At 41.2% G+C, this 20,502-nt stretch overlaps 1 protein-coding gene across 5 annotated transcripts in view; it reads left to right on the top strand.

Annotated features, from left to right (window-relative positions):
* The window catches only part of SMOC1 (SPARC related modular calcium binding 1), a 144,565-nt gene that overhangs the window by 46,434 nt on the left and 77,629 nt on the right, over positions 1 to 20,502 (top strand). For all 5 annotated transcript variants that reach the window (XM_068399282.1, XM_068399284.1, XM_068399283.1 and 2 more), the window contains exons 3-5: positions 5,732 to 5,844; positions 16,152 to 16,251; positions 18,459 to 18,506. In XM_068399282.1, coding sequence (XP_068255383.1) covers positions 5,732 to 5,844; positions 16,152 to 16,251; positions 18,459 to 18,506 — 261 coding nt within the window. The remainder of the gene's footprint in view (positions 1 to 5,731; positions 5,845 to 16,151; positions 16,252 to 18,458; positions 18,507 to 20,502) is intronic.

Raw genomic sequence — 20,502 nt, 5'->3', positions numbered from 1 at the left:
TCATGCAGAGATGCTCTACAGGGGAACTCCCATAGAACTGGAAGGTATCCCATGGGCCATTGAGCTCAGTCACGTGCAATTGTGATAAATACTGTATCCAAGAACTTATCCTTATGAAATGAGCAATTTTAACTTGTTCTTCCTTCTCTGAGGAGGGGGGGAACCCAGGTAACTAAAGTAAGGAAAAGAGGAAGTATATCGTGGACAGCAGAGCAAGGCATCATTCTGCACCCCAAATTACCATAGGTTTCCTATTTCATATGCTGATAACTTGAATTGTGCTTGTGCCAAGGCAAGCAGAATGGTTTCCATAGTGAAAACAGAACCTTTTTGATTCAGCTTGGCTCTCTGCTCTCTCTCAAGAAGCTAAGGACCTTTAAAGATGAAATCTTGCTAGCCCTTTGGGAACTATAACTCTTATTCAGCTCTTGCTCCTTGCTAGCTTCCTCACGTGCTTTTCAATGAAATTCCTTCAGTGCTAAATTATCTGAACTCCCTCCGAACCCTCACTCACATCACAAAGGGTTAAAAGTCAGGAGCAGCTTAAAATGATCAAACTACAACATCCATGACAAATGGAGCCTCGTTGAGATTCCAGAGAATAGTTCCAGATGGCATAGCTGTGCATAAAATACACAGCCAAGCACTCCTACCTGGATCTTTTGTCAGCGGGCATCTTAAGATCTGATGTCAAGTAAGAGTTCTGCCTCAAAACTTTGCAGGGATGAAGGACAAATACTTGTTAAACGAGTCTTGGCAAGCTGTCAAGACTGTGCAGTGATTGTTAGGGTATATTGGATATCTGTGGCTTAAAAACACATTTAAGTTCTATGTTAACGGATTGGTTTCTAGGAACTTGTTTGATCTATTTACTTAAAAAAAAAAAAAGAGGTGGGAGTGTTTTAAAAATTTCCCTTTAGATTGATAATGGTTGGTTTTGAAAGTCTGTTGTTACAGAGTTTGTTCTTAAATCACAAGTCACTATGTAGAATTAACCTATCTGTAAGTTACTGGTGGGAATTCTAAGAGGAGACTTCAGCCCATCTCCTGGGACACCTGGATGAACACAGCTTTAGGCTAATGTGCTGGAAAGGAAGGTCTCCTGACTAGTGATGGATTGTTTGAAGGTAATCTTTCTTCTCTACCTACAGTTCTTGTTGGCAGAAGATGGTATTTTGAAATCACTTTTTTCAGTCCACTTGCTGGATCCATGTGTTTTGTCTTTGAACTTTCTTATTCCTAGTTAGAGGGAGAATAAAGTGGGTCCCCCTTTGGCAGCAGTTAGTCAATAAGATCTGAAATGACACTTTCAATCACTTCACAAATTTAGGCATGTTTTTAGGTGTGCTCCAAATAAGTTAGGGAACTCTGGAGTGCAAGTGGTGTGTGGGTATCAAAGGAGAGGTAAAGCATGTCGGCATGAAAAGAAAGAAGTTGGAGATTCCAGATGTAGAACTTGTCAGAAACTGGAAAACAACAGGGAGAGTGGAGAATGATTGACAGCCTGTGGGACAGATGGGCATGTTTTTGTAGTTTGCTCAGGTTCTGGTTTTGCCTGTTTTACACAAAGACACAGATCGTTGGCTGTAGTAAATGAATATGAAGCTGCTGACTTCAGTGTAGCTGGACTGCTTCATGCCTGGTGGGGACCTGGCCTGTATGTGAGGCAGCTACCTAATGGAACTAGAAATAGTTCAAAAGCTGCTTGAATCAATTTTTGCCCTTTGAGCTTTTGACAAAAACAAAGTAGAATTAAAATTAAATAGCTAGATTTTTGTGGTTACATCGTATAGATTTGCTGCTAGTGTTACATGGATGCCTGGAGATGTTTTACTTTGTATTATTAGGATAGTTTGGGTCTTTATATCATGATGTTGTGTGGTGTCAAACTACCTCTGCCCGCTGAAGAGAGGATGCTGGAATTCTTGGGGCCTGTTCAGGAGTCCACTGTCTATATTACGAGGGACACGGTGGTCTCATTTGAATAAACTGTTCATGGATAAGATCAACCATGGTAGCTAGCCAACTTCATTGCAAAATCCAAAATTATGTGCACCTGCGTTCTGCAGATTAGGCCACAGATGTCAAAAACATCAGCTGTAGTTCACAATCTTCTAGTTCCCAGCTACCAACTTGAGAATTAATTTTCTTTAAAAGGCAGCTTTCTGAGCTGTAGTAAATCTGTCCTAAGTTTGAAGATATTTAAAGTCAAATTATTAAACAGCTCTGCTTTTAAAAAAAAGTCATCCTGTTTTGGTTTTTCACCTTATGTAAGGGAGAGGATAAAGTCCTATTTAGCCTGTCTGGACCATGAAACTGGAATGCGTTAATGCCATTCTGTTTTATAAGCTTGGTTTTTGATACTTCAGAGAACATTTTTAAGAAGAGGGAAGAAAAAGTGCTGAAACACTCAAGTAAACGATCAAAATGGGTATATGAATCTACATCATAACATCAGGCTTTAGTAAAATTTGTAACGCATCTTATTTGGGTAAGCTATTTGGCAGCTACTTTTTAACACTTGGCACTTATGTAATATTTTACATTTTCTAATTAACAAAGCAAAAATAGCAAGGTGAAGTCATCCCACTGAAATTACATGTTGATGCAAACATTATAAAAATACCAGCCTGTGGAGTGAGGAAGAGAAGGATTGACAGTCTTTTTAAAAACAAACTGGTAAATGTTGATGTTAAAGGCACTGTTTTTACTGGAACTGAAATGTGAAACGACAGACAAAAAAGATAGCGGTATGCACACACCTCTGCAGCCAGCATGGTACAGAGGTGGTTGGTTCAAGTCAAGGCTGTAAAAGGACTGGCATAACCATTGGAAATCAATGAGGGAGGAATGGAGAAGTAATCAGGGCTGAGTGTTCATGAACAGGATAAAAATTGTCTGTCTTCTCTGCACTTCAGCAGCAATTTGTGAAGAGACATCACTTGAGCCAAGGGTTGAATTGTGAAAGAGAATGCTGCAACATCAATGAGCTCTTAAATGCTGTGGTGTAGCAGTGGTGTGCTACAGTGTCGTCTACTGGGTGGTAGTAAAGAGTCTGATCTATAAAGGCTGGTTAAAATTGCCAGGAGGAGCATAGTCAACTTAGCAGTAACATGTTAATATTATCTTCTCCTTATAGTAAGAGCTTGATTGTGTGCATGTTTGTCTGCTCATTGGACAAAACATCTGAGTTAGTCTTCCTTCTGCATGGGCTCCTAATGTATTTGTACTACAGGGGATATCATGAAATGTTTGTTCCTACCAGCTATGTGGTGAAGTATCCAGTTTCAGTCATGTAGTTGTGAGTGCACCAGCACTGAAGTAGATGCTATGTGAAAATGCTTTACGCTTCTGTTTTGTGTTCAGGAGAGGAACCATATATGCTTGTCTGCAGTCCTGTATCCTCAGATGGAAGGACTTGAAAACCCACTTTCATTTGTGAATCTGTGCTTTGATTGTCACCTGAGAAATTCTTAACTCTCTTACTTTTTTCTTTCTTTATATGTGCAGATTTGCATAAATCTATGCTGATATTTTTGCTACTTAGTTGTCTCCTGTGAAGCAGAACTTAAAGATGTTTTTAGTCAGACAGCTAGCTATAAAACAGAAGGTGCAGCCACACCATCTGGTTTTGTAATAATGTCCTATGTCATGCCAAGCAAGGTTAGACTCTTAAGCTTGAACAGGAGATCTGCAGGTGATAGTTAGGTGTTCAGTTAACAGCATTGCCAGTGCTTCCTTTTCATCTGAAAGAACGAGCGTGTGTTGGAAGGGTCAGTACTGTTGGCAGGACCGTCCTGCAGTGGAGGTGTGCACACAAGGTCTGATCATCTGGTCACTTTGGCAAGTAGGAGGAAGAAAAGGACATTCCAGCTTAGAGGTTATATCATGGCTACTTAGAAAAAAAAAATACTGCTTCTCTAAATTCAGTGTAAATTTTATTCAAGAAAGTCTCTTCATTCTGTGATTAACAAGCTTGCTTTTTATACAAGCTCATACTAGGTGCACCTTAGATCAAAGCTCCGTGTGCTAAGGGTGTTGTGCAAACACCACACAAACAAATTGCAGTCTAAAGATGAGTGACATAGGATCAGAAGGGACACAAGGTTATAGGGAGGTGAGGTGACCGACTTGTAGTCACTCAGTGGGTCGATGGCAGAGCTGATACAGGCACTCTTGCTTTGTAACCCAGTGCCTAAGCTACAGGCATCTGTGCTGAATACTATTGCTATGAATAATGACTTTTTCCAAAGAGAAGGGTTTGATTTCCATAATTTCAGAATACTTCTGAAATCCTTCTTGGGGGGAGTAATGTGATATGTTTAAAATGAAACTGTGTTGGCAAACTGGAAACTTAGTCTCTTGAGTCATCAGTTGTGTAAATAAAGTAGTGTGCTTGAAAGCTTTGGTCTGTCTCTTTATCAACACTATTTACGGCATTGTCATTGGTTTCTGCATCTAGGCAGGCTTAGATGGAAATAGCCTCTATTGCCATGCAATGTGAATTCAGTTGATCTGAGAACCCAGACTGGCTTTCTAATTCAGTGCTGGTATTAGTGATTCTGTTGTTGAAGTTCATGTGATCTGTGAAGCAGAATATGGGATCTTCAGGGATCCAGTGAAATTTTTTTGTTAACCACTGTGATTTCTGTACCTGGTAGAATGGGGATTCAACCTTGATCACACTCTATGGTGCTGCTGAAAGATTCTGATCAGATTTTGCCGCTTCTGCACTGAAAAATCTTTGTCAGTGGATTCATGGGAAAAGAAAGAAGGTGCTGGTCCCTGTGTCAGAGTCACATGGGAACAGATGTTTGCTGTTTTTCTTCTCTTTCTAGACTGAACAGCAGTACTGTTAGACATCATGTTTTTAAATGTAAACACTGAGTCAATCTGTATCTCTGCAGGGCAAAACTCTCCTCTTTGACCCATCAGTCATCAACGTTAGGCTTATCTGGGTCTACACGCTGTAACACTGAGCTAGACCTGGAAGGGGTGAAGGTCATGCTACGTGCTGCCATCATCTGAAATAAGTGCAGAGCTGACATCTTAACCCCTTCAAGTTCTGCTTGCAGAGCAATGTTTTTTCTTGGCAGCAAAGTGAGTAACTCATATGAGAAAGTATAATGCACACCTGTCTGTAAGCACAGGGACTAGAGGTAGAAGCTGGGTTTCAGAAAAGCACAGGTAATAGCATATCTACCTTATCTGAACCACACAAAGGTGGAAGTTTGGATGGGTGGCTGGTTATTTTGGCATCTTACTGGGAGAGTTGCTCAGAGAAGCAGCTTTGCTGGGACCATCCCTTCTTCCACATTGCTCACTTCTGGGCCTGAATTACTTGGCTTGTGCTCAGCCATCCAGTTTCAGGCTGTTAATAATAACACAAACACAACTTCCTCTGGGAAGGCCTTTTACTGTATGGACATTGTACTCCAGCACTTGTTGGAAGAAGGTTCCAGAGCCCTTGGATGACCATAAAAACTATTGCCTAGGAAATTAGGCAGATCTTCATTAACTGGCTTGTAGTTTGATTGTCTAGGTTCGTATTTGTCTTTGGGATCATGAGTGCTAGCTCCATAGCTGCCTCGTTAACGTTCAGGTAATGGTCCTTGATGCCTTATATTTGTTTGGGTTTTTTTTCGCCCCGCAGCTGCGTGGTGCATCTGGTAGTTTTTGAAGAGGCCAATGGTGTTTGCGATATAAGTGGGTTTTGCTTTTCTTTTTGTAGATGCTGGCCAAAGCAAGTGTCGATTAGAGAGAGCTCAAGCACTGGAACAGGCAAAGAAGCCCCAGGAAGCAGTCTTCATCCCAGAATGCAATGAGGATGGATCATTCACGCAGGTAAAACTTCTACTGGCTTCCTACAGCCAGGCTCCCAGTGGCTGCAGGAGATTGACTGTTAAGGCATGAGCCAAGTGATGATAGCAGCATTGGGTGCACACTCTGACTCAGCTACTCAGGTGAAAGTGTTGAAAGCTGGGGACTTGTTTAACCAACTGGAAGCTTTGGCTCATTCACCATACCTTAAGAGACATGTACATATGTAATGGCATTTACCTCCAATGTAGCACAGAAACAAATGGCATCAACCTCCAGCACAGCACAGAAACAAAAACAAGTTGCAGGGGAGGTCAGTTTTTCCCTGAAGATGAGCTGCAGAGAGAGGGTGGACCAACCTGCTGCTGTTACCTGTGCTTCATCTATCCCAGCAAAAAAGAGTGTCTATTGAGCCTCTTCCCTCTGCGCTTGTTAGTGACAGACTCCTGTTTCCTCTTCTATGCCCTGTTGTGGTTTGGGGTCTGGCAGAAAGGTGATGAGATTGCTTTGTTTGGGTTTTTGATTCTTCACTGTTCACTTGCTGGAACTAAATGTTGTGCTGGGATTGCAGACTGTTTCATAATGCTGCTTCTCTCAGGCAGGGGTAGCAGAGGAGGCTTATAGTTTGTTGGCCTTTAATGTCTGTGAAAAATGAATAGTCAGTCCTGGTTCCTGAGTATCCTTCAGAAATATTTGGACTGGGAGAGGTCCTACAGACTTCCAGAGAAGTTGAAGTAGTTATGGCAAAAAGAAAGCCCTCATGAAGGAGATCTTGAGAGGAAGAGTAGTTTGCCGAGGCAGAGTAGAAATGAAGAGTGATACTTGGTTCTGTTACCACGAGTATATTGAGTAGTGTTCCAGTGCAAACTGAACTGGGTGTTAAAAACGGCTCATGTGCAGCTCCCTAACAGATAGGAGGGGTATGCTGTCTGCTCAGTTTGGCATGCATCTGAAAAGCCAAAATCCTGCAGGATCACCTCTACTTTATGAACTTAGGTAAATCGTGCAACCTTTTTTGCCTTAGCTTCCCTGTATCTAGCACTGCTCTAGAGATCTTGTGCCTCAGAGAAATTTTAGTATTCATTAGTTATTGTTTTCAGAGTCTTTCGAAGGTAAAAAAAATCCAAAATATAATCAATATTGGCTTCAAAAAGATGAGAAAGACAAAAAGCTTTGGGGTTGGTTCAAACACTTTGTGATGCCTGGGGGAAGAGGAGAGGAAAGATTTTTTTTTTTGTGATAACCCACCAAAAATTCCCCCCCTCCCCCCCCTCAGCCTTACCCTCCCATTATCTGGTGTGTGGGAGTGTTTTTATTTTGTTTTTGCTTTTTAATGGTGAAGTGGGAAAAGTTTTATCCATCCTGCCAACTTTGCATACTTCTTTGGAGCAGCATCGTATTTGTGTACAGTGTGGACCATCTTAGGAACGTGGGGGTAAGAGAGAAGGTGGCTGCAGTTACTTCCAGTCTAACTACACTCTCAGTTGTTGAAATTTGATTTTGTGTAGAGCTGCTCAGGTTGTGTTGGCACTGGAGGGGAATACTTATAAAACTCAGCACAGTGGGCCAACTAAAATGTTCCATGCTAAACTTTATAGTTCAAAAAAAGGAAGAAGAAAAGCTGACTTTCCAATGTCTCTGTCAGTTGTCCATCAGCCTCTTGGAGAGTAAAGTAGGGAGTGCAGGTGCAGGTGAAATTTTTATCCTAATAAGCTGGACTGAGCGTGCAGTTGATAAAGCTTTGTTTCAGACAGGTTTATTTGGAAGGCTGGTACCAGTGTCTGGATTGCAGAGCAGTTGCTGGGCCTCTTTTCTGCACATTCCCTGGCCAGTGTGTGTTGCCAGTGGAGGGGCAGCATGAACCTACGTACAAAAATTGTGTGTTTTCAGCTGGCAGCCAAGTGATATTTCACATTCTTTTGTTTTACCTGGCATGACGAAGGAAGTCTGTGATCCCTTTGTAGTTGGAATTAACCAAAATTCATGTAATTCCTTGCATAGTAAAAATACCCCACGTTCCACATACCTAAGGAACCAGCTTCCTCATTTATAGTGCAGCATTTAAGGTCATTGTCCCTGTGTAAGGTGTGAATGAAAAACAATGTCTGAGGAAGCTAGCTGGTTTCAGCCTGCATTTGAGACAAATATTTCCTCTAGTTTCTTGTCCAAATTAATTAAACTTTGATTTTAAAAGGATGTATAAAAATTATAATTTTGGTGAACAGTCTAAACAGTTTTTGCTTCCAGCAACTCATGAATAGATCTTATCTGGTGGAGGTGGTTTGGATACTGCATCTCTTATGCAGAGAATTGGCACCCCCAGGTCCTGCTCTGCAGGGAAGCTGTGTAGGCCAGTTCTTAAAGTCCTTGAGGCCTTGCTGAAGTCAGCTCTGAACTGTTATTAGTTCATTCTGGTTCAGTACCCAAAGAGTTGCTCCATCCAAACTCCAAAACCTCAGTTGCGAAGTCCAGAACAGAACAGCATCTCTCAATGAAGTTTCTAGGAGAAATACTCACCACGCTCTTCAACCTTGAATCCCCATCCCAACAAGAATCTAAGCAGATACATATGCTTGGGAGTATACCCTGTATGTAGAGTTGGCTAGGGAAATTTTTTCCACAACTTCCCCTTCTGTGTAACTGATATTGGAGGAATATTGTGGGTAGAAGAAAACTTCTGATCAGAGGGGAAACAAAGATGCATGCATATATTTAGAATATCAAACATCTTAATTGTTATAGCAGTCATTCAAGATGTGGATGACTTGCTTTCAGGTCTTGAGCTGAGCCTTTTTTTTGTGGATGCATACACAGTAGGTGTTTGGGCCCACATCATCATCCTTGCCATCTGACTTCAAAAGATCTGGGTTTTTGTGTAATTAATTGTTGGAAATTCTTGAAAAGTTTTGCAGGAATGGAAAACACGAACAGCGCAGGTTTGGGAGCTGCATTTGGTACTGGTAACTGTATGTTCACAGGACCTGCTTGGTCTTAACCATATTGAACTGTTGCTTTTGTGGTTTATCATCATCCTCTTGATTAGAAACTAAATTGCAGTCACTACAGGTGAACACTGAAAGCATCACTAAGTGAGGTTGTTCCTCTGAAAGCAGATCAAGTCTGCCCTTTCCAGCTCCTGGTATTGCATGCAGTACAAAACTGTGTGAATTTGGGGCCGTATCCACTGCAAATTGAAGGGACTGTAGGGTGCTGAAGAGAACGTAGCTACTCTGCTGTTCTGTGACCGGCAGCATGTGCTGCCTGGGGCAGCGGCTGCAAAGGGGAGACCATGCTTGCCTTATCTCCTCCTGCTTCCCTGTAGGGTAACTGGCTCTGAGACCCAACAGTTAGATGTGGTAACAAGGGTGAAAGGGAGGAGGGCCTGAAGGCAAAGACCTTGGTCTGGCTTGTGTTTAAACCTGTGTTAGAGAGATATCCTGTGTATCTTAAAACACTTGTATAATCTGTCTTTTTTCATTGTCTGTAAAATCTAGACCGAAAAGAAGTGTTGCCAGCGATTCTGTTGCTTGGATGGCTGGTTTTCTTAGGCATGGCTAGTTATAATGGGTTTTGTGTACTGCATGAAGAGGAGCAGGCACCTGTCAATTCACTGGTTTTCATAACTGCTTCTATGCACCATGTCTGCTGCTTCCCTTATTCTGGGAGTTTGTGTATTGCAAAGATCTTCTCAAATCCCTTTTTAGCACTGCTTACACGTCTAAAAATGTGACATGGATTTGCAGCATGGAAGAGGTGGTGGCATTGCAGGTGTGATGGGATGACTGTAAATGGAAGAAGACTGATGAATTGCTCTGGAATTGCTATTTCTTTATATTTCAGTCTGTGTGGGGAATATTACTTCCTATAACAAAAGCTCTCTGCACTTAGTCCACAGGAATATAAGCACACAGATAAAATTTGAGTTATTGACAACATAAGAATGTTTGTTTGATATGAGTAATTTGATTAACTGTATAACTGAGGTCATGTACTGTTGTGTAGAATTGGACATGACTAAAACCAGTTTCTGTTCCCAAGACTTGCTCTCCCCTTTTTGCTGTTATGCTGTATTTTGCATAAATGCCATTCCCTTTCCATGCTGCACTTAACCTGCTGTGATCTGTTCTTCATAAACAACAGGCTCTGTTGGGTAATCTGCACATTTTCTTTTGCTGCCTAGTGCCATTGGGCTTGTTGCCATGGACTGAGAGAGACTTGCATTCTTCATAGTTTTCCCCCAAGCAGTTTTTTTAGAAAAGATTGAGGTTTTAGACGGGATCAATTTCAGACAGATTAATATGAACATGAATAATATTAACCCTGCTTTGGGGGTGTAGTTTTGTGGGGCTTTTTGTGGTGTGTCTTGCTATTTGCTGCAACCTTCCACTGTCTAGCTGTGGTTTCTTTTCCTTGCAAGTCTGCATACAAGTGGCTGACAGCAAGTCTCCTTGGAGAGTTTATTTGACTTCAGGGCTCTCACAACTGCAGCTGCTGGTGCAGTTATGATGCAGCTCTGAGATTTCTCTTAAAGTGAGTGCATCAGTCAAACCTGTTGCCTTGCGATGGGACAAGTGACTGGGTTGACTTTATCAGAGCAGTTTTCTGTTATCAGATAGCTTCCAGAGCACTCCCACATCTGGTAATACAAGTCTGTTTGGAAAGAGTGATCTATATTATGGTCCATAGCAATAGTTTCATTCTGTGTTATGCTAATGCATGTGCAAAGTACTGCATTCTCCTAAGTCCCACAAACAGACCCCTTTCTGAAGAACTGGGGAGCCCTCTCTTTCAGCCTTCAGTGCAACCTCATGATCAGAGTCTGTTCCTCTGCATTGGCTAGTGTAGCATGATGCTGGGCAGAATTACAAACTCATTCTTTAATGCAGCATGGTGCTGCAGGACACTGTGTAGACATGTCCCACATTCCCTGGATGCTGTCTATTATTCCATTATTCTGCACTCATACTCTAGCAATACTAAGCTCTCAAGGACTTAACCTCTCCTTTCAGAAGGAAAGAACACAGTCTGTCTTGCTAGATTAATGAAACTCTTTCTTCATAAAGAATCTGGGCTTTAATTAGTAGATGGCTATGGCTTTTTTTATTAAAAGACATCCCTTCTATAAAAGACTGTAGCTAGAGCTCTCTGTGAATACTGCTCTGCAGATTTGTTTGCTACTTACGCACTTGCTTTCTTCCTGCAGCTCTCATTGTGTTTCTAATTTGTATATTGAGCTAAAGATAACCCATGGGTGGGTAAGGAGGTAGCAATTTTGGTTATATACGGCATTTCTGCAAAGAAGTACCAGTCAAGAAAGCAAAGGAATAGATTCTTAAAGCAGGAGTGGACATCCTTAAGGAAAGTGACAATATAAGGTCATTCTTAACTTTAAGGGGTTGTGTTCTGTGTCAGAAGCAAAGAGCCTCTCTTAGGGATCTCTCTCCTGAGCTATAAATGGTATCTGTGCCAGAGTGTGTATTGGGAATGACCTTCACCATGGCTAAGATTCTTTTGCCACAAATCACTTCTGTCCCTGGTTATATGAATAATGGAATTCCTGTGGAGCAAGCATTTCTTGAATGGTGCATAGACTTGAGGGAGATGGCTGCTGCATAAAGCCCTGGTGGGAATATTTGTCTGCACAACATCATTTGGGAAGAATTAAATGTGAGCAGGGAACAGAAAAAGTGACAAGAATGATTTAAGGGCTTGCAGTCCCAAAGAAGCTCAAACTTAAGATGCAGACTGGTTCATAGCTCTCTCAAATTGTCTGGAAAGGCAAGGCAGGCTTCTGACAATAGTCAGCTGACAATTTAGCACAAAGTATGACAAGATCCAGGGTCTAAGCAGTATAGGAAGACATTTAAACCAGAACAGACACATCACTGCTTAGAGTTAGGATAAATAGCCATCAGGCCAGTGTGCTGATTGTGTGCCACTAATCAGAGGGTTCAGAGGACTTTCTAGATGAGCCTCAATGTCTCAAACAAAGGAAAAGCTTGATTAAATAATTGCTGTGTGACACTGCGGCTTCTGCTCTCTGTGTCAGACCAAATGAACTACTGGCTTGGAACAACTTATTTACTGTTTTTGTAGTGTTTACAATTAGCACCTGGGTGCAGCCAGGGTTTGGAGCCTTGCCTTGTGCTGTGAGTGTGGGCAGTAGCTCTGCCGCCTGCCCTCACCCTCAGCAGTGCCATTCAAAAACTGGATGTGTTTTTTCTTCTCTCATAGAAGTATTGCTTTGAATGCAGAAGGGATGTTTTTCTTCCCTTCTCCTCTCTGCCCTCCATTGTGGAAGGAGCCAGGAAATGCTTGTCTGTTCTGCAATGGGATAGGAATCATTACCAAACTTTTCATCTGAACAGCAGTGAAAGGCTAGTCTGAGTGTTACTGTTCCTGTGCTCAGCCCAGTGCTTGTCTAAGGCGCTTTCCAGCCACTTACAGCAAATTTCTGCTTTCTATGACTCCGTAGAGACTGGTTTTAACCATCACAGAATTACTGCTTTGCCCCTGTTCTCTCCTTCATACATGTGCATGCAATTTCTCTACCGTTTCCAGTTTATCTTTGGAAGCAACTCTTTGATCCTCCTTTGTCAAGTGGCTGTAAAGGGATGCTGCTGCTTGCTTGTTGAGAAGCTTTGGACAGCTTGGGAATCTGATTCTGGCATTGCCAGTGAGATACTGAAGAAACCCAACCAGCAGCTTCTTATTCCCCTCAGGAAATTAAGAGGCAGACTCGTCTGCTAGTGACTGCACTTTTAATGTTTTCATATTGTAATGAACTTGATAAGGGCAGGTGTTTATTCATGTGGCCAATGGCTAGTGTGTTAGCTGCTCTTTGATTTCACACATTGTAGTGGCAGGGGGGAATAGAGGAGCTGCTGCTACGCTCTTAATTTGGGCAGTGGCGGCAGAGCAATTTTTGTTGGGTTTGTCCCTTATGCTTTTCATCCTTCAGCAGAGATGGCATCTCACTCACCCCTCCGCAAAATAGGAACAGTGTCCAGAACAATCGGGGATTCAGGTGCTTGCAGGGCTTTAAACTGCAGTTTGATTTTTGAAAGTGTAGCTGTTAATGGGGAATCTGTTGGAAGACCTCAAATGATTTGCAGCTTTTATTTCTCTGATTCCATGTTATATAACTTAAAATGTTCAGCTGTTGGACAGGTGTTTGTTGATTTGAGATGTCAAATTCTGTCATGTGTCTTTCCAGCAGTAATGAGTGTTAGGTAGCTGTGGCTTGGTTAGCAATCAAGTTTATTTTGTATATAAAATGATAATGTGTTTTCTCTGACACGATGATTAGCTTTAGAAGACTGAGAACCGAAAAAAGTCAAACACTTTTTCTAATATGTATTTTTTTAGAGCCCAAATTAACTCAATAACTGAAGAATAGATTTGTGCAGTAAACAGGTGTCAGTTTTACACTCTTATTCTTCTGATTATAACAGTATTTAAAAATCTTGCTACTGTGGGAGTAGGATTAGAATGATGTTGGATGTCAGGTAGGATATTTAAATGGGATTTAGAAACAAAAACTCAAGCGTAAGATAATTGGAACCTCATTGGAAAAATTTAAAGTAAACCCCCAAATTTTCAAGATTCCTTACTATAGGTGCTCTGGAATAGTTGACACTTTACAGAGTTTGTTTACACACAGTCTTTAGAAATGGTACTGGATCAGCTATTGCCTTTACATTTTTTTCAATGCCATATCAGTGCTATGTAACTGACAAAAAGTATACCAGGTTTTTTCCCCTGCCTTTAAGCTGCAAACTCTAGACTGTAGGCCACTGTTGTTATGACACCTAAATATGCTGAGATCTGGTCAGATATCAAGGTGAAAGGTAGCATTTCTCAACATGAAGACATTCAGGAAAGCCAACTGCCATATTTTTGAGGTTTCTGAAGTGTCTGTTCTTCATGGGTGGTTGTCTGGCCTTTAGGATGAGGGCTGAGACTTCATTGCTGCTACTATCTGTAGTAGGGTAATCCATTGGTGCTGCAGTAGAACGTGGTGGTTGTGAAAGTGCTGCCAATCTGAGATTTATTTCTTTTTCTTTTTTTTTTTTAATGGAGGCAAGGAGAAGAAAGGGTCATGCAATACCAGTCCAAGGAAGATCAGCATTATTAGTTTAGTTATTTATAAAATTACTTTGCTTTTATGAATGTAACGTGCTTGGCTTGCATAAATGAGTGTATGTGACTGTTAGCTCTCCATTGAGATGAGTTGCATAACATGCTCTTAGTTAATGAACCTATCCTAAATTTATATCAATACATTTTTTGGACTCCTCTGCCAGGTACTTTGTTATTGTCTGAAGGTTTGGCTAAAGGACTATCAAGTCACTCACACTTGAATTTTTTAAATGCTGGGTATGCTGGATTTTTTCTGTAGTGTAACATGGAATAGCCTTGCCATACAAATTCAAGACCCTGTCCTGGAATTTGTCATCTTCTCTGGGTAGGATTTTTACAATTAATGCTCAGATGTAAAGGCAACTTCTTATGCTGTTGGGAATGCAGTAATGTGTGGGTGGGCAGCAAAGATAAATGCTAAACAGAGAAACCCAAGCAGTTCCATCACACTTGTTTTGAATATGCAATTGATTAGACTGAGCAATGAGAAATATGTTGCAACTTGATTATTGCTAATTATATTCATAGTGCTTTTGAGTGATTTACAATCAATTTTACGATATATTGAGAGAATAAAAATGAAAGTGTGCAGATAGCAGTGACAGTGACTTTAGTAACATGAGTACGTGAGATTATTGTTGATTTTGACTGCTAAAAGTGAATTTGCTTGAGGCAAAATGATTGATTTGCACTTTAGTAAAACCCAAGATAAACACGTGGTACTGTGTTATAATTGCTCTTAGATCATGTTTTATGTGATACTCAAAGCCTTTTAAAAAAAAAACTGTTGTTAAGTCTCTGAACAAACTCTGCTACCTTAGGGAATTAGAGCCAGCTGTCAGCAAGGGGGAATGCATGGTTTAGCTCTGAAGGATCCCTAATGAAGGGAACAGCACAAAAACACCCCATCACTCATCTCTTCTGTGTGGAGAAGACTGGAATGTGAAATTGGCTTCAATGAACTTCTTTGGAAAAAGAAAGAATGGACAGAATTCAACTTACAAGTTAAATAAAATGGCAGTTTCTGAAGTGATCTCATTTCATGGCTTTTTTTTTTTCAGAAATGTATTGAGGGAGCCATCTCTAGCTTATAGTAATGTAGGCATTTCTATACAGTTTCAAGATGCTGGAAGTACTGATGTGCACACTCAGCTGCAACTGAAAGTGTGTTTGCTAGAAAGGATTTTGGAACCTGTTAGTATTTACACAGATGCCTATGATGATAATTTACTTTTGTCTCAAGGGAAGTCAAAGGCATCCTGAATTTCATCCAAATGCTGACCACTCTGTGAAAGCTGAGGCAAAGGCTGTAATGAGATTTTTTTTTTAAGTTGGATGAAACTATAGTGCTACTGAACTAATATCTGCATAGATGTTACTAAGACCAGTCTGCTAGATCGGGAATTACATATTCTCACTTTAGAGGTCTACATCTGAACTAGCCATTCTGGTGTCCTTCTGTAGTGAAGGAAGGAACTGGGCAACTCTAGATGCTCAGTTTGGAAGTAGAAGCTTTAAAGTTAAGCAAGATGAATCTTATGCTGTGTACCTTTTGGCTCATTAGAGCCTTCATCAAATGTTCTTAAGTCCTTGTCAATACATGAAGAGCAAGCATGTTGGATCTTGCTCCTACTGCCTAGGTTGACGTAGTAACACGAGAGAGCTTAAATCTATCTGGAGAAGGTTTGTTAACATAACAAGTCAGTGTTGCATTTTTTCCAGCCATGTTTACTGAACAAAATGCTCTTGAAACACCCACAGGTGCTGTTCTCAAGCAGCAGCTGTGGAATTGGGCCAGTGTGGCCTTTCCCCATCCCAGCTGGGATGCAGTGGGACAACTATTTAATGGTAAATATTAAATGGGATTTAGCAGAGGGTGGAATGTGCTGAGACACAACTGCTGCATCCCCAAACTGAAGCATTCTCAGCTGACTACTTGTAACTTTTTTTGCCTCCTGAATTGCAGGTAAAGGAGCTGCAGTAGGAGAAATAACCTTTCTTTGGGGAGGGAGGTGAGGGGCGAAAGAAAATGTAACGTTATCAGATATTCTTCTCTGTGACCTTCTCACTCTGAAGCATGTGTTTGTGTTGCAGCTGGGTTGGGACTTCCACTAAGATGCTGGATTATAATAAAAGTGGTGGGTGATAGAGTGAGAAATGAAATGCCTGCTCTTTGTTTTATTAAACAGGTGCAGTGCCATACCTACACTGGATACTGCTGGTGTGTGACACCTGATGGCAAGCCTATTAGCGGCTCTTCTGTACAGAACAAAACTCCTGTATGTTCAGGTACTGTGGGAGTGGCTTCAACAAATACTAATTTGATAACTGAAAGGGGCTGGGGAGAATGTGTCCTGTTGAGAGTGCTTAATCTTTTCAGGTGATTTGGCCAGTTTACCTGATTTAACCTGCAGTTGTGCTTGTAGCTCCCTGTGTGCTTGCTGGCATTTGGAAGCTGCAAGGAAGCTTGGACTGTGGCATGTCCACCCTGCAGTTAGGATGCAGGCACTCCTGCAAGGTTCACTGAGAAAAAACACTAAGGTAACAGCCTGTGGTAGCCAAGGCAAGAGTCACAGTGTTGCTGTGTACATCAAAACCAGAGATTCCTGTAACAGATGGGATAACTATTTTCCATGAGCTGTATTTTAAAGAAGTTGTTCTTGGGCTGTATTGGGTGGGCCATGGAGTCATTCTACCTGCAGAGTGACTTCAGTTAAAAGTTTGATAAGGTGGTTCTGTGAGAAACTGGTAGTTGTTGACTACTAGCCCCCAAATCTGGGGCCCTGCTGTTGTAAGGGATTTGAGTCTTCTGATCATGTTACTCAGTTCCAGGATCCTCATGTTTGTCATGGGGCTGGACAGCACCTAGGCTTGCACCACAGCTCACAAGAGGAAGGTCTAGAGCCAGGTGGTTACTCGGATTAAGTGACATGCTTCTGGGCTCTCAGCCTGACACTGCTCTGTCACCCTATGGTTTATTGGGCCCAAATCCATCATTTTCTGTACTTAAAACAGAGTGATGTTGTTTGTTTTCACTCCCCACCATTCAATATAGCAGCCCACAGCTCAAATGGAATGAGGTTGGGCTCTAGATTTTTGTATGGCCCTGCAGTGCTTGCCCTTCAGATGCGAGCATGACAGCAGTCGAACTTGGGTTTTTTTAATCCTTCTCACTTTATTTGGTGTCCTCTTGGCTGTAGGGGTGTTTTGTGCTAAAAAAGCAAATAGGGACTTGCATGAGGGTTTGAGTTGAGTGGGAGAACTGAGAACAGTGAGTCAATGTAGCTTGAGGGGCTGCTTGGTGTTTCACAGATACATGGAAGGAAAATAAGATTAATATCCTGGTTTTGTGAGGTGAAATGCTACAGTAATTTGGCTTAAACTTTAGAATACAACTTTCTTCCACCATTCCCAGTATATGGTTTTGGTAGGGCATGTTTTAGAGTTTTGCTGATCTGTTCATTTAGTCTTGAGCTGTTCATAAAATTGTCACCAGGAAAGTAAAGTCATGGTGTATTGTAGGACACACAGATGTTAGGCCTATGATGACTAATATTGGGTATGTGCTCCCTACTTGTAATTCAGCAGTAGATCTGTGATGAACTGATCTGCAAGTGCCTGGGCAATAGAGTTTACGTTTAGAGTTTGTCTTGACCAGACTCTTGGGCCTGTCAGAGCTGCCTCCTTTGGAGCTGGGTTTTGTTTCCTGAAGGACCAGTAGTCACTGGAACTGTTTAGTAATGGTGCATGGAAGAATCTGTTTCCTGGGAATAAAGCTATTCCAAAAAAAAAAAAAAGCTTGTAATAGATTTTTATACACTTTGGTAATGGATTTGTTCAAAAAGCTTTTAATATCAGTTCAAGTTTTAGTGGAAAACTGTGATGAAACACTAAAGCAAACTGCAGAAACAAGTGTAGAATCATATATATTACGTGAAGATCTAAGTTATATTAAATAACCCAAGATATGTTCTATTCAAGTACCTGCTGTATCTTATTCAGTGTCCCTTTTCAAACAGCTGGGGATGTTCAGGGGATGGTTGAAATCCATTTTCTGAAAATTGTTCCACTTCATCCGTTTCCTTTAGAATACTGCCCCTTGCATCCTCTGCACGCTCTTCCCATGTGTGTTTGATTTGTTCTTTCTGACGTTTGCAAATGAAAGAAGTGACTCTTTTTGATCTTTCCTTCTTGCCCTTGGATTTATTCCAGTTTTTTTACTATCACGCTCAGAGCTCTTCCAAATCACTGAATCCAGATACTAAAGATTTCTTGTTTACTCTCATCCTGATTGAACATCTTAATGCATAAAACCTCCTTATGCTATCCCAGTTGGTTGAAGCCACAGGCTCCCTGAATCCTAAACTGAGCTGTTGGCAAGTAAAACACTTTGTGAGTTGAGATATTGACTGTATTAATGTGACATTACATGTTCTGTGTGATCATTCAGCATCTAAATAAATATCTTTTTTTTCTTTCTTTTTCATCCCCTTTAGGTTCTGTAACTGATAAACCATCAAGCCAGGGCAATTCGGGAAGGAAAGGTGAGTGGAGTCCTGTGCTTCAGCAACTTGTTTTGTAATAGCAGCTGCCCAGCCAAGTCCCTTGAGACAGCTCAGAACATGGGTTTTTAGCGGGCTTGGTGTGTGGAAGGCTTATGTGCCTTTAGACCTCCCCCTTCAGTAGAAGGAATAAGATGACAGTCTGTTCGTGCACCACCCTGTGGAGTAGAAAATGGTGCGCTCTGCTCTGTGCTCGTCAGCTGAGATGTAGTACATGAAAGTAGAGCTTCCCAAAGGGGCAGCTGGCACGGAATAACCTTTGCTTGTTCACCTTGAAGTTAACTACTGAGCATTTCGTAGTAAAATCCCTAGAGATTAGGAAGACTATCAATATGACTAGTACACTGGGAGTCAGGAGTGCCAGTGTCATGGTTGTGGCTTTATATGCATTGAAAGGTGGGGTTTTTAACAGAGCATTAAACCCTCTGGCCAGCTGGAGCAGAGCTGGATTAAACCCTAGCTGTGCTTGGAAACCTCACTCTTCTATGCATTAGGTATTGGTCCTCCTTCTTTACACTCCTTTCTTCAGTCCTTGGCCTTCCTGAACAAGGCACTAGATGTGTCATTGTTCTGTGTGTGTTTGTAGCCCTTCTCTGTGTCCTGTGATTTGCATTCATTGAAATAGTCTTGGGAGGGTGACCACTGAAGTATACCTTGAGCAGTCAAGTTTGTTGTTAGGCCTTCTCCACACCCTGATTTTCAGCCCTTCTCCCTTCTACCCCCTATTCAGAGTCAACTTTTGAGTTTCTCTCCTTAGTACAGAAAAATGGTGCTGAATGCATCCTCACTGCTGCTGGTGAGGATGAAGGCTGTTTCCTGGGAGAAATTCCTGGTTTGATATCTGAAGCAGGATTTTTACTGCCAAGTCTCTAAACCAATTATTCCTGACCCTTCAAAACACAGGAAAATACCTACCTTGATGCCAATACTTTAATTTGAAGAACATCTTCCATGCTGGGACTGTCAATCCAGTCCTGAAAACACTTAACAGGAATTATAGATTGCTGTGTTCAGAGCAGTGATGCATTTTGAGCATATCTGTTCTCTAGTCTATTGGTTGTGTATAGTAGCTTAGGAAAATGTAGGGAGAAGAAAGGTGCAAGGAAAACTACTTAAGACTGAATGCTTAAGCCTGCTTCTTATTTTAGATAAGTACATGTCTCTGTAAACCTGTAATTACTTGTTAATGTATAATTGGCACCTGAACACATTGTTATCATTCTGTTAATGCAATCATTGCTAGTCTAGCCTGAAGTATAAGCAAATCAAGTAGCTCTTGAAATCTGCATTATTTTTGAGGGGGGCTTGTTTGTAGGCTTCCTGCCTGAGTATGCTTGATCTGTTCTTCTAGAATTTGAAGCAGCTGACATTGGATTTCATAAGAAACAGGAGCAAAAGGGGAAAACATCTGAACTTGTTTTTCCCACTTCACTCCCTTTATTAACTCAGAGGTTGGAACATGTGGAAAAAAACCCTGTAAATGGAATGAATTAATCTAAAATTTGTAATATAAATTGATTCTCTTTGGTGCTGCCTGTAGCACCCTGTTTCAAGAATGGTACACCTGGTTACGTGGCTACAGAAACATCTTATGCAGTAGCTGTCAAGAAAAGGAAAATGTTTCCCTTTGGGCCAGCATGCTTCAAGGAATCATGTAAACTTTCTCTCCTCTCCAATTCTGAATCTGTTCATATCTGTTGGAAGCCCCTGCACAAGCCACTCTAGCCTTTCTTCATCATGTTGGAAAAATGCTTGTGAGCAATTATTAAATAAGCCTTCTAAAGTCAAGGAGGCTTTTAGAAGCTGAAATAATTTGATTTAAAATTTGATGGACTTAGCATTACTTTTTCAGCTAGTAATGAATGCCTAATCTAAAAATGAATTTGGCTTACTTATCAGTGTTTTTGCTTGACTTAAGTTACCTTGATTCAAAATTCCAGTATCAGGTCCTGTTGTACAGAAGTTGAAACCAAGAACA

Source organism: Nyctibius grandis, chromosome 4 (genome assembly GCF_013368605.1).
Source record: "Nyctibius grandis isolate bNycGra1 chromosome 4, bNycGra1.pri, whole genome shotgun sequence".
NCBI lineage: Eukaryota > Metazoa > Chordata > Aves > Nyctibiiformes > Nyctibiidae > Nyctibius > Nyctibius grandis.
Note: the sequence above shows the minus strand (reverse complement) of the source record. Positions and strands in the feature narration are given on the sequence as shown.